The sequence below is a fragment of the Oncorhynchus gorbuscha genome, linkage group LG04 (assembly GCF_021184085.1).
Source record: "Oncorhynchus gorbuscha isolate QuinsamMale2020 ecotype Even-year linkage group LG04, OgorEven_v1.0, whole genome shotgun sequence".
In the NCBI taxonomy this organism is placed as follows: Eukaryota; Metazoa; Chordata; class Actinopteri; order Salmoniformes; family Salmonidae; genus Oncorhynchus; species Oncorhynchus gorbuscha.
In genome coordinates this window covers 15,689,184-15,704,028 of record NC_060176.1, presented here as the reverse complement: position 1 = coordinate 15,704,028, position 14,845 = coordinate 15,689,184, and the positions used below count along the sequence as shown (strand labels likewise).

Below are 14,845 nucleotides of genomic sequence, written 5' to 3'. Positions count from 1 at the left end.
ATCAGCATTCACTATAGCACTTAATACCCATCGTGACCACCAAGGTCGCTTCCTTTACAGACTGAAGAGGGCCATTAATATAATGCACCATCTCAATTTAACACAGGAATAAAAAATATATTTGATATTAAAGTGAGTGGAGAAGGTACTGTAGTCAAGAACACAGGATTCACACCCAGAGAGGGGACCAACCCAGAGGGGATATCCACAGAGGATTCCTAACCATCCATGTCAGCCTAACGCCTCAATCAAACTGCCATTCAGAGGGAGAGAGTGCAATTTTAAGTGCTGCATGGATTGTGCCTCCATTTACCAGTAAACCAATAGGGCTTTACTCCCAACAAACAACCTCTGTGGATTTGTAACATGGTTTCTATCTCTTTTGAGGCTTTCCCATTTACCCGGAGGACAACAGGGGTGTGCTATACTCACCGAAGCCAAAGCTTTGCCCAGTGCATCTCCAGTCTGCTGGCTTCCAGTGGCATTCCCCCGATTTGCAGCAACTACAGAAACAAGGAGAGGACATTTATAACACAGAGCATAGATTAAAGAAGAGATCATTATAGGAATTTATCTCGCCTATTGATATTTAAGAGTAGATCAACCAAATATTCGCCGTACCCATGACCCCGTCGGTGGTGTTGACGGGCGGGGTGTGTGTTGGGTTAACGAATGGTGAAGTGCTGGCGTTGCTGCGGTGGAAGCTGGACATTGGAGGAAGACTGGCATGGATGTCTGTCGGCGATACAGAGTGTGGAGGGTAATTCTGAAAGAGAAAGAGGGCAAAACACTTGTTCATCAGGACAATGCAATATTGTGTGTGCATACACTTGTTCAGTGGTAAGAATAGCATTGTGCATGGTGAAAAAATATCACTTGATAAAAGAGAGGTTATATGAATGTGGAGCCCAGACAGGCAGAGGGCTTTGGTTGGGCAGCAGCTGCAGGCTCCCTGTGAGTCCCAGTGAGACACATTGGGCAGACAGAGCAGATGAAACACTGATAGAGGGGGTCAGCCGTGTCTTACACAGATACTGCCCAGACAGCAACATCAGATAGAGAGATAGCCAGGCCACAGCTCAAAACAATCACTCTCACTACGGGCTCAGCAGAGAGGAGGGGATGTGCTCTGATGGGGCAGAACAGGACATGGAGGCTGAATACACATCAGTCACAGTGTTTTCCTGTAGCCAGACTTTTTTTGTAGGCAGGGTGGGCAATATTATGGGCTGCAATATTGCACACCACAAATATTCAATTGAAACCAATGCAAGCCAAATGTTTAATGAGCAAGGGGCAATAGAGCTTAACAGGGAGGGGGTAGACTGTCTAAGAATAGGTAGGGGAAACATTGAGACATCACTAGCTGGGTTGCTTACCAGGCGGTCATGTGACTGCATGTTGACGTAATTTCCTGACTGCGGCATGTGAGATGAAGATCCTCCCAGCATTCCTCCATAACTAGTCTGGTTGATCCCATTGGAGGAATTCCACGGATCAGAAGAGTTGTGGGACCCATCTAATGACAACAAACAGAGTTGAGTTGAAATGGATCAGTCTTGAGTTTCATCCCTATTCTTTACAGTATAACGACTCACGTAACAAAAGGATCATCCAATTGAAGAGTCATCCTGGATTTGATTCCAGAAGAGGGCAGACATTTAAATGGCTTTAGTTTAATAACCAGTCAAGTTGACATAAAATGCAATATGCCTGAACCGCCATGAAGCAAACCACAACAACAAACCACAACACACAGCTTGATTATGAGAGCCCAGAGAGACCTTTCCACAGAGGGCAGTCCCCCTCCTCTCTGCTGAGTTTCTGGATCACACAAGGGGGTTGTTCACTCTCCCAGTCTGGTCTTAGGACTGAAACACAAGCCCTGTCCTGGACACAGCTGAGATAACACTAAGCCTCCCTTGGCTAACAGAAACCAACCAGATCCCTTCAAAGACCAGTGACTCTGAGACCAGGCTCAGTGAAATACTGTCTACCAGAAGAAAGAAATTGCTAAATCAAGCTGAACATTTTAAACTGTTTAGCAACATCAGAGAGAGTGACTACAGAGAGAGTAACTGCGTGTGATGTTAGGATGTTTGTCCAGAAATATTTTCTCATGGGTCCACTGTCTATCAACAGGCAGGCGAAGACATTGACAAAGACAGCACCTCAGATTGAACAAACAGATAATACTGGCTTCTTTAGACTCCATGACAGAGACGGTCTTAAGTCAGAATCACTTACCAAAGAAAGTGGTTGCAAACATACTGCTGGGGGGTTTGGGAGATGAGTAGGAGGGAGAATCTCTGTTGAAGTCTTCTGTGTTGGGAGACGGGGCATACACCTGCCAAAAGAAAACAGACATTATTAACATGAATAACAACAGCAGGTGCATAGGGCAGTCTAGCATTTTGTCAAAGTCATTATCCTTTAAGATGTAACTTGTGACTGTTCTCTGTATGTGGCAGGAGCATAATGATGATGATTTGGTTGAGTTATTAGGATGATGTTGAAGAGGAACAATTCTAATGCCCCACCACCCTGCCTGCTGGGTTGATCACAATCTAAAGCCAGTGCATTAAGGTTCTGCTTCATTAACCATCATTAGATGCAAACGAGTACCTTCGCCTAAATTTGTCCCTATTCCTCACACGACTGTTATTTGTAAAGTAGAGCTGTATGTTGAAGCGGGAATCATGTCTACTTTAATGAATGTAGTGAACAAACTGAGCCGTGCCGGTTTAACAAGCCAGTGGTGTGGCAGCTGGGCTCATTTGGAAGGCTAGTGGAGGGAGGACTGGATCATCAAGGGGTGTTTGCATTTCAGATTGTCTCAGCTCTTAATGGAACTATAATGACACCAGCACACACAAGCGTTCATAAAAACACTGCAAATTGCAGCTCGCCAAAGAAACAAATCAAATCAGAAAATCAAATATGGAGCCTGTGCTTTTCTATATTTTGCTACCTGGTTGTGAGCTGGCGAGGGATTGTCGGAGGGGATGAGCGGTGAGGCACAGAGGGCTGTTGTGCAGCTGTGGCTGTGCCAGGCTGGGTGGGAGGATCAAAGGGTCGTGAGGCCAAACATTAGTGATGTGGTCTCTGACTTCATCCACTCCAGATGGAGGGAGCGAGAGCAAGGGAGAGAGAGCCAGTGAACTCACCACGCCACAAAGAGGGCCGGTCCCTCAACCCTAACACTATCACCATGCAGCACAAATCACTACCAGACCTGCCACCCAGCCCCCCCTCCTCTAGTCACCAGCAACATAAATTCCTTTTTTAATGACCTAATGGCATACTCATCTGTTTGCGTGAACAGAGCTCTTCAAGAACTTCAAAGGTTGCTTCCTAATGCAACAAGATGTGTCAGTGGGCTTGGAGAGAATGTTTCGTTGTCCTACTGAAGTATAATCATCTTATTTACGAGACACAACCCCAACAAATTTCATTCGTCATCACTTTACTACGTACGTCAAGAGAAAGACACACACATACTCACTCAGGTGAACAACATATCAGTCAGTCAGCTTAGCCAACACTCAGGGCCACAAGCAGTGTGTGTGAGCATGTGATTAGCTGTGTGTGTAACTCCAGCACCCTTTGTACATGTCGTTTAGCAGGGAGGGGATCTCTTGTGTCCTCTGGCTCGCACATGTGACCCAGGGTGTGGGGACTCCCGTGGAGATTCCAGGTTAGCCTCACACAGGAGCCCTGGCTTTGTGCCAGTCTGAGCCTCAATGGGCAGCATATGGCGGTGGATGATGCTAATTGTCCTCTTCACACTGGACTAGCCAGTCAAGGCATTAATAAAACACCCAAACACCGGGCGCCTCATTCCCCGAGCCTCTGGAGGAGAGGGCCCGCCTGGGTTTCCTTTTACTACCACATGAATTAAAGAGACATCACTCAGAGCCCGGGCCAGCAGGGCCAGTAGGACCAGCACAGTTGTTGGAGTTTGGGTGTTTAGTTTCTGTATATTTTCCACATCACGTTTAATTTAAGAATATCTGTAGCCATCATAATCCATAAGCAATCATTAATTCAGGGTTTGTGGTTCATACACTGAGCTTACTCATGTTTGACTTAATATCAACAAGCATCAGATTTCACTGTCAGATTGGAGAGAATGGGGACAGTAGGTTCTTGGCAGAGCTTCGTTCTGCAACTCTCTCGTCTCTGTGGCTGATCTGAGAGGGCTGATGAGTCCCTCCACATCTTTCCACACATCACCAGCCTACAGCACCCGCCTTTGATCTCAACACCACACCAATCAAAACAGCACATGGAAAAAAACATTATATTGTGTATAATATATAATATAATATAATATATAATATAATATAATATATATATAATTGTCAACATATGGATACACCAAATGACAACGGCAAAAATAACCTCTAAAAATAAATGATCACCGCAGTAAAAACTCACAAAAGAGAACAGCTGAGAGCAGTGGGCTGCTGGTGTCAACACAGTATCCTGTCTCTGCACGTCACTATGCGGAATCAAACCATGCCCGAGGGCCTTTCTTTTCAAGTCTAAATCTAACACACTTAGAGGCTAAAAGGCACACACGCAGCTCCAAAACAATGGTCCCCTGCTACACAGCCCCAGAACCACCTTCCTGATGGGGCATGTTGAGCGCTGCAGCCTGGTACCAGGCAACCCTTTAACGGAGACATCTCAAGCCTCAAGCTGTTGATGCTTAAAAACTCCAAGATTTAGGTCTCAAGAAACACCATTTTCAAAGACCAACTGCACTCTGATAAATGAGGTGATATCAGGTGTTATATACGTGGGAAGCTGTCAACATTCATGTTATACTCTGAGGCAAAACTCATACTCCTGGTGTTATCTTGTCATGTAAACAGTTATTCCATATTTCCTGAGAAAAACAGTCATTTACTGGATGCCTCCTTGGTCCAGTCCTCAGTGCACTTGAGGGATATTAGACAGGAAAGGCCACACCTTAGAAAAACACTCCACCCACCAAATCCTCCCAAATATCTGAATTCTCTAAATCTTGGGTTACTCATTTTCTATGGAACTGCAGGAAACGACGGAAATAGAAAACACTTAATAAGTCAAAAAACACAGAAATCAAAGACTTTAAGGCTCGTGCCATAAAAACAATAATCCCTCTCAAAACTCCAACAAGTAAATGTGAGTTTTGTTTATGCTCACAATAAACACTATTTATTTCTCCTCCGAAGACGAAGAGAAGATAAAGAGCTTGTTATTGGTTGGTTATTTATCGACTGCTTTGGATCATAAAGTTGACCCATGCTGCCCACACGTTCCCAATTCTCTCCCTCTGCCGGCCTGTAAGACATTCCTGGTAATCCTTAATATAAAAATATCAAAGGGATCTGTGGTGCTGTAGGAACAAAGGGCATTGTCCTAATGGGGTATGAGGAGGGCTAAAACACAAGCCTGAACATGTTGACCTCATAAAAGTGAATCTCACAATAGTATAGAAATGTTCAACTTCCTGGTTTCTTTAAATCAGAGAATGAGGTCCAATGAGGCCCTGACTCTGAATGGTGGAGTTCTCTTTCTGGATGGAGCTGGGGGGGTGTTTCAGTGTTTCTGCTCTCTGGAGAGAAGATCAGAGAATGAGGTCCAATGAGGCCCTGACTCTGAATAGTGGAGTTCTCTTTCTGGATGGAGCTGGGTGGGTGTTCAGTGTTTCTTTCTGGATGGAGCTGAGGCCCTGACTCTGAATAGTGGAGTGTTTCTGGATGGAGTGTTTCTGCTCTCTGGAGAGAAGATCAGAGAATGAGGTCCAATGAGGCCCTGACTCTGAATAGTGGAGTTCTCTTTCTGGATGGAGCTGGGTGGGTGTTTCAGTGTTTCTGCTCTCTGGAGAGAAGCTGGGAAACAGGAAGAGACTTTTCTCTGCTCATCTCTTATTCAGCAGCTGTGCCAGTGAGACTTTTACACCTGTGACACAATTACTGCAAACATCTGAGGAAACTCAATTTAGCTCAGAGGCAGGTAAACCGAAACACAAATGCATGCAGCCACACACACACGCACACACTACAGACACTCCCACATACAGACACATAAAATAAACGTTTTTGCAGGAACACAGAAATCAAAGAGTATTTTACTGAGCAATCCAGGAATCACATTAGGCTCCCTGTAGAGTCCAGAATGCCGATGTGATTAAAAACAGATGGAATAACAGCAACGCTGGTGCTAGGAGCTCAATCTACAAACAGGAAAGTCTAACCTTAACAGGCAGCCTCTTTTCCTTAATCATTTCCAGACTTCCACATGTTATTATTTCAACCCAGTCTCAGTGCTGAACCAACCAGCCAGTAAAAATAAATTCACAGCTAAAAAATAATATTTTCAGTCTGTCTGTCTACGAACAGAGGTGAGAGACAAAAAACATGATGTGTTTAACTTTTTTTTTCAACCACACACATCCACATATTGAGATTTGTTCCTACTTATATACAATTGATGTGTCTTGCTTATATTCTGCTTTATCTCTAATAGAGAAGTCTGTGCTGAAATTAAGTGTAAGTTTTGACATACATGGTTAGCTAAAAAAAGAAGAAGTGAACCATCTAACAGATTCAGGCTATAACATGTCTAGAACATATTGAGAAAGAAATGAAGTAAGTCCTCTATTTGAACTGCAAAGAAAAACAAATGGTACTGTCACACAGCTGTAACTGAGGCAACGGAAAAATCAGTCCACAGAGGAGAGAGGGAAAATGAGAGAGAGAGAGAGAGAGAGAGAGAGAGAGAGAGAGGGGGGCAGGGAGAAAAGGAGAGAGAGAGTAAAGCAGAGAGGAGTGATATACTCTTATAGCCGAGAAACATGCTGTGCAGCCGGACAACACAATGTTCTGCAATTCCATACCCGAGGGCCAATTACAAACATGGATACACACACTCTCTCTCGCTCTTTCTCCCGCAGACAGAACTCACCGATTTCCCGTTGTAGTAATACATTAAGGAGTTGCTGCCCATTCCAGGGACAGGGTAGGCGCAATACATGATAGCTTCGGCTATTATACTGATGACTGGAGCAAGTGTACTGTTTCAGAGCACGGCAGCAGCAGCACACAAGCCTTCTCCCTAGGACATACATCGAACCCGTTAAAAAGGGACTAATTCTTTCAGTCCTGGGCTGGCCCTTCACACATGGATCTACTCAGAGGAAACTTATGCAAAACAGGGCTGAACCATTGCCACAGTGTTAGGGGGGCGGTAGAGAGAAGGGGAGGGGCTGATATGGTTCTTCCCACTAAGCTTCATAAGTGCTGAGGCAAAGAAGAAAGCAGATTGGGGGAGGGTAGGCGAATGGGGAGGGGGGGATAAAAAAGTTAAAGCGAGGAGGTGGGACAGAAAACAAATGTGTGAGTTGATTTAGAAAGAGGAGAAAAAAATGATAACTCCCAAAAATAAACATTTAGATTTTCTGCAGGGGAGATTGAACTAAAACTATTTAGCTTTGGGCACGATATCATTAATTTACGTTATTCAAAAGCAAACAAATTACTGGGTAAATAACTGCAATAAGCATGCTCTCCCACACAGGTTTTAATCCTAAACAGGCTAAACTGTTGTTTTTGTAATAACTGAATTAGTCCGCTAGCGGTAAGGTAACATGAAGGGATAGGGTTTCTACACAACCATCTAGACAGGAGCTGAACCTGTTCCCACACTCAACGTTATACCAATTAACAACCAATATGGGAAAGTGGACTCTCAATAAGGAAAGGAAAATAGGAAGGGAAAATAAGACCTCAAATTAAATGTGGATTCTATTTCTTAGGTAGAATACACAGAGTCATAAAAACAGACAGGGAGAAGGAGAAAGAAACGTTTAGAATGTTGTAGAACGTCTTAGTGAGAATGTTCATGTATACTGTGTGCTTCCATAACAATGACACTTTCCCTATAGTCAGAATGAACCCCCTTGTCACGACGGTGACTGTAAACAGAGAGAGTTGTTAAACACACGCCACAGCTGCAGAGGGGCCGGGCCTTGACGTCAGACAGGCAACAGAACTGTGATGCTCCATTTCCTAAACCCCCGGGGGCCTCAAGCTCAGACGTACACCACAGTCCAGAAGGAAGCAGAGGGGTGCAACCATAACAGCCACAGCCATTTCATTTCACTGTCTGCCACTCTCAGACCACTCTGCTGTTCCATGTCGGCATCCATTGAAGGAGGAGAAAGAGGAGAGGAGGAGAAAGGGAAGAGGAGGTAGAGCGAGGCGAGAGGTGAGGACTGACCCGTGTGCCGTACAGAGCCTTTAAAGCCCACTCCATCCAGCCTCCCTGGAGCCTTTCATGTCTGCCAGTGGAAGCTTCCTGGACTAAACACAGTCCTGTGCACTCATTGAGAGCATTATTGTTATAGAAAGATGAAAGTCTCCTTTCCCAAAGAAAACGAGGCTTTATTATGTTTTTCCTTCAGTACTATTATTATGTATTCCTCTTTCTTCTCTGAGATTCTTTTAAACTCTTCCAAGGCACTGGGGTCCACATGCTGGTACCACTTTATATCTGGACCCGTTTCAAGTTGATGCTTTAAGGAAAATGTGCGTTTGAAGGGTCCAAAAACGGGTCCAGACACAGAAGGCCGTGCTGAGAAAAGAACATGAAAGCTCAAAGAGAATGAGTAAAGAGAGATGGACTCAACATTGATAAAAGCAGACGCATTACTACTACTCACAAACACAGCATACAGCATGTAGCTGCAGACACAGGGTGTCACGCTGGCATGAAGAGAGTCGGGAGACAGGTGCAGGAATGCGTAATAGGGTTTTTTATTCAGCCCAAATTACGGTGTGCGGTGTAAAGGCACGGGGACGAAGACCAAACAAACACGTACACAAAACACAGGGTTGAGACCCAAACAAAAGAGCAAGGAGTACCTGAAATAAATACATCTGCGCAATTCACAAGGGCACGAAAGCCCGAAACACACAGCACAGGTACTCACACGCACCAACGGACATGTTAACAATAATGGACAGCACCATGGTAAACAAAGGGCACATATATATACGAATACAATCAGTGGGAATAGGGGCCAGGTGTGCGCAATGAAAGGTCCAGAGGGATCTGTGACACAGGGACACTTTGGGATCATTTACATTTGTCTAACAGACAACCAGATATTAGCTGTATTACTGAGAAGACGCCCATGTTGTCATACTTCATTTCCTGAGCTTCTGAACCATGTCAGTTCTCATCCTAAACACTAATCTTCTTAAGACAGAGCCAGGACCACCACCCTCGATCACTTCATCAACATTGAACCTGGGCCCGGGCCCTGACCCATCAGCCACCAAGAAACAGGACCAGTCTGCATCTGTGTCAAAGTGTTACCTCACTGGCAGCCACCCAGCCATGCACCTGTCCACACAACTCCCCCCTCTAATCACATTTGAGCCAGTGGCCATGCTTTTCCCCCTGGGATTTGTTTGGGTGTTAAAAAAGATCCACTGCAAATCCACCCACTGAGGTCACCTCCATCTCACACATGGATTTAGCCATGATGTCATAAGACTGGATGGGGGGATTGTTTCCTGTAAGAAGCTCTGGTTTTTATTCGGGGGGGTCGGGGGTGCTGAGGGGGGTTCTTAATCTGCCCAAAACCCCACAAGAAGTTTATAACACAAAGCTTTGCCTTGACTTAGTTACACATTCATTACACGTTAACTCCAATGATTTACGACTGCATAAACCAGCACAGAACAGGCATTTTGTCATCTGTAGGCTGTTCCAGAGCAGGCATACAGTGCAGTGCTACTGGCTCTGCTTCAGTTTGAGATGTTAGAGTATCGCTAACTGCTGAATCTCTAACGACAGACACGTTTCCTCCTCTTCCAACTCCCCCCCTGACCATATTTCCCTAACACTTTGCATGTGTGTATGAAGCAGAAAGGTGCTTTACGGTTATTTATAAAGCACTCATTCTGTGTGACTGAGTCAACATACACTTCTTCTAGTGCTGCTTCTGCCAGACATACGTACATGTAGCTATGGTAATCCTGGCTGAGCCACTCCTGGCCTGGCTGACTGATTGACCTGCATAGGAGATACACACACACACACAGAGACAGACCGACATGCAGAGATACACAGAGAGACAGGCAGACAGACACCCTGCCCTCCCCAGAGTTAACATGGATCTCCAGTCCACAGACATGCCTCATAGGATCTTTTTCAGTACACCCCTACACTTCTGTGAGTTCATTCAACATAGGCTGGAACACAGACCCGCTCTCTCTCTTCCATCCAAATATGATCTGAACCACATTCCCTACAAACCACAAAATAACACTCCACCCAATTCCCTTTCATCAACTCTGCCCTTTGTCATCCAAATTCTCCTGGACAAACAACTGTTCATAAAGTTATTTAGTGATAGGACACTGCTCTAGCGCCATAGCGCCGTCACATTGAATTCCTTCCATGTCTCTTTGTTTGTTCTAAGTCATCAAAAATGATTCTGGAACCAATGAATTGTATTAATATAAAGGGTGTCACGACAACGGCAATGTGTACTACACAAACACAGAGATCCAATACGCATGAATAAAGCTGCTGGATGGAAGGAGGCTATCTCTGAGCCACGGCATTAAGACTGAGCCTCTCTATCCAGTTCAGCCTAGTACAGTAGGTCAGTGTTCTTGCCAGTGTCCTCTAGTCTTGCACTGGTCCAATGCACAACCAGGCACCCAAGAAGGACCAATCCAATCAAAGCACCCTGACATGGCTCTGACTTACACACGCTGAGGAAACCCTCCACTGCGGATGCTCTCTTACACCAGAGGGGATACTAGAAAGCAGGATCAATGAGTTAGCCAGCTAACTTTGATAAACAACTATAAATAACTATTGATTTTCTGGTTCATTAAGAAGGATAAACTTAGATATGTGTTTTTGGTTGTTGAGCCAATTAGACCATACTCATTTCAAGCTTATCTTTCAAAAAAGACAAGTTAGCTGGCTAACTCATTGATCCTGCTTTGTAGTATACCCCACTGGCCACTCTGGTGTGGTTTAGAGTTAAACAACCTCCAACTAACACACTCTATTAACCTAATCACTAGTGATTGTTGACAGAGCACAGTGCCAAGCCTGCCAGACAGCAGTCTAAAACCAAGGTCTGCATTAACATGGTGCACTCACGCAGCCAGGCCCTACGTTAATCATTTACTACAGGCCGAAATGTGAGTAATGACTTTAATGTGTGCGTTCATTTCTGCTTCATGTTATTTTAACTCTGTTTCTCTCCTTGTAGATGAAAGCAGCAGGGACCTCTGGAGTTGTTGGCCTTCTCCTTTATCTCCGCCTCTCATGTCATTGTTGAATCTGAGCAACCCAAAGACCGATAAACACAACAAGGCAAGGCCCTGGGGAGGGAGGGGGTGAGGATCTCTGTTCAGGATCACCCCAGGCAAACGAGGGGCATATATCTAATGAGCTCATCCCCATAGGGTCTTCAGACAGGGGTCAGAGCAGAGCAGCAGGACCCGGCACACTGCCCCCTGGTGGTCTGACTCTGACCTGCTGACCTGATAGGTGTTGAGATAATGGACATCATGCCAACCCAGAGATGGATGGGAGCTGGTCTGTTGCCAGGAGGCAGAGGTAGACAGAAAGACAGTCCTGTTCTGTTTAGTACTATTCATATTCTAGAATTGATTTTAGAAAATGAAATGGACCATGTCAACCCACATTCCATGACCATGTCACAATGACCATACTCTTAAAACCCTTATTGAATTAAAAAAGAGAAAAATGTAAATAAATGCTTAATTTAAAAAAAATGGATAGAAGAATGTCGAGGTACAGTGCATAACGACCGTTGTCTGGTAAGTCATCTGCTGCTGTGAAACAGTCAGACAACAAGGATATCCAGATCACTTGAGAAGATACAACCGTGCCTACATGAAAGGGCCACATCAAACAATGATTGTTTGGCTGTATTTGCAGAAGGCTTTGCTGACGCGTTTCATCCAAAGGCACGTCTACACACAAGAGCTGCCCTCTGCCAGGTCCTGACCTGCCCTGGCTCAAAGAGAACCCAAAATGAGCTCTGCTTACTGCACCATCCTGCTCTGCCTGCAGATGGCTGTCTAGTCAAAATACATGTAGCTGCATCGATGAAAGGGGACTGTAGTCTCTCGGAGTTCAGCTAAACACACACACACACACACACACACACACACACACACACACACACACACACACACACACACACACACACACACACACACACACACACACACACACACACACACACACACACACACACACACACACACACACACACACACACACAGGAGATAACCTCTGCGTGTCATTCACCCAAACACTGCGAGGCAAAATCCTGGGTCTTAGTCTCAGAGCCCGGAGCAGAGCAGACTTCCTCTCTTTGAGTCCCTGTTTCCCTGCTAAGTGAAAGTCTCTCAGAAACGAGGGTGTCTGAGTGATCTGTCAAAAGCAAATGACAATCTTTTTTGTCATTCACAGCCAGGGTTCTCGCTAGCAAAAGTCCCTGAAGGGAGTTGATTCTGCCTCCCACCTCCTCCCTCTCCCGCCACTTTCTTTCTTTCCCTCCTCCAGACTAGCATCACCACAGCCATGGAGGAAGTGTCACATCAAGCCGTTGTGCCAGTGACAAGGGCGCATAAAAAAAGCCTGGCTATTTACACACACACCAGCAATGCCCTCCTAGCTACACATGAATATCCTACAAGATACAGCTTTTCCCCACGAGCCACAGAGCTGCCGCCGCGGCGCGTCTCTCTCCTCTGTCCTCCTGTCAGACAGACCCTTAACGCAGGTGCCCGTACAGCTGCCCGTCAGCAACCCTGCTCCGCAGCATGCTGTCCATCCACTGATAACCCGTTATGTCTTCACTCAGAGCGATGCTCAGTTTACAAAGTGATACATCTAGCTATGACCACAGTCAGCCCACTGTATCATGAAGACCGATACAGTCAACCTCTGATCGATCATCTGCAATGGCTAAGGAGCTTGTGTTTGTGTTTGTGTTCATTGTACTGAATTTATGTTCTACATTAATATAAATATCAGAAGCAATAAATAATGTGTTTGAATTGCCACCCTAATCTGGTGGTCCCAGCGCGCACGACCCACGTGGAGTTCCAGGTCTCCGGTAGCCTCTGGAACTGCCGATCTGCGGCCAACAAGGCAGAGTTCATCTCAGCCTATGCCTCCCTCCAGTCCCTCGACTTCTTGGCACTGACAGAAACATGGATCACCACAGATAACACTGCTACTCCTACTGCTCTCTCTTCGTCCGCCCACGTGTTCTCGCACACCCCGAGAGCTTCTGGTCAGCGGGGTGGTGGCATCGGGATCCTTATCTCTCCCAAGTGGTCATTCTCTCTTTCTCCCCTTACCCATCTGTCTATCGCCTCCTTTGAATTTCATGCTGTCACAGTTACCAGCCCTTTCAAGCTTAACATCCTTATCATTTATCGCCCTCCCGGTCCCCTCGGAGAGTTCATCAATGAGCTTGATGCATTGATAAGCTCCTTTCCTGAGGACGGCTCACCTCTCACAGTTCTGGGCGACTTTAACCTCCCCACGTCTACCTTTGACTCATTCCTCTCTGCCTCCTTCTTTCCACTCCTCTCCTCTTTTGACCTCACCCTCTCACCTTCCCCCCCTACTCACAAGGCAGGCAATACGCTCGACCTCATCTTTACTAGATGCTGTTCTTCCACTAACCTCATTGCAACTCCCCTCCAAGTCTCCGACCACTACCTTGTATCCTTTTCCCTCTCGCTCTCATCCAACACTTCCCACACTGCCCCTACTCGGATGGTATCGCGCCGTCCCAACCTTCGCTCTCTCTCCCCGCTACTCTCTCCTCTTCCATCCTATCATCTCTTCCCTCTGCTCAAACCTTCTCCAACCTATCTCCTGATTCTGCCTCCTCAACGCTCCTCTCCTCCCTTTCTGCATCCTTTGACTCTCTATGTCCCCTATCTTCCAGGCCGGCTCGGTCCTCCCCTCCCGCTCCATGGCTTGACGACTCATTGCGAGCTCACAGAACAGGGCTCCGGGCAGCCGAGCGGAAATGGAGGAAAACTCGCCTCCCTGCGGACCTGGCATCCTTTCGCTCCCTCCTCTCTACATTTTCCTCCTCTGTCTCTGCTGCTAAAACCACTTTCTACCACTCTAAATTTCAAGCATCTGCCTCTAACCCTAGGAAGCTCTTTGCCACCTTCTCCTCCCTCCTGAATCCTCCTCCCCCTCCCCCTCCTCCTCCCTCTCTGCAGATGACTTCGTCAACCATTTTGAAAAGAAGGTCGACGACATCCGATCCTCGTTTGCTAAGTCAAACGACACTGCTGGTTCTGCTCACACTGCCCTACCCTGTGCTCTGACCTCTTTCTCCCCTCTCTCTCCAGATGAAATCTCGCGTCTTGTGACGGCCGGCCGCCCAACAACCTGCCCGCTCGACCCTATCCCCTCCTCTCTTCTCCAGACCATTTCCGGAGACCTTCTCCCTTACCTCACCTCGCTCATCAACTTATCCCTGACCGCTGGCTACGTCCCTTCCGTCTTCAAGAGAGCGAGAGTTGCACCCCTTCTGAAAAAACCTACACTCGATCCCTCCGATGTTAACAACTACAGACCAGTATCCCTTCTTTCTTTTCTCTCCAAAACTCTTGAACGTGCCGTCCTTGGTCAGCTCTCCCGCTATCTCTCTCAGAATGACCTGCTTGATCCAAATCAGTCAGGTTTCAAGACTAGTCATTCAACTGAGACTGCTCTTCTCTGTATCACGGAGGCGCTCCGCACCGCTAAAGCT

The 14,845-nt window shown here is 46.2% G+C and overlaps 1 protein-coding gene across 1 annotated transcript in view; it reads right to left on the bottom strand.

Moving 5' to 3' along the window:
- The window catches only part of LOC124033736 (transcription factor 12-like), a 101,473-nt gene that overhangs the window by 17,172 nt on the left and 69,456 nt on the right, over positions 1-14,845 (bottom strand). The window contains 4 exon segments of the mRNA XM_046345953.1: positions 433-503; positions 622-766; positions 1,380-1,519; positions 2,248-2,347. Coding sequence (XP_046201909.1) covers positions 433-503; positions 622-766; positions 1,380-1,519; positions 2,248-2,347 — 456 coding nt within the window.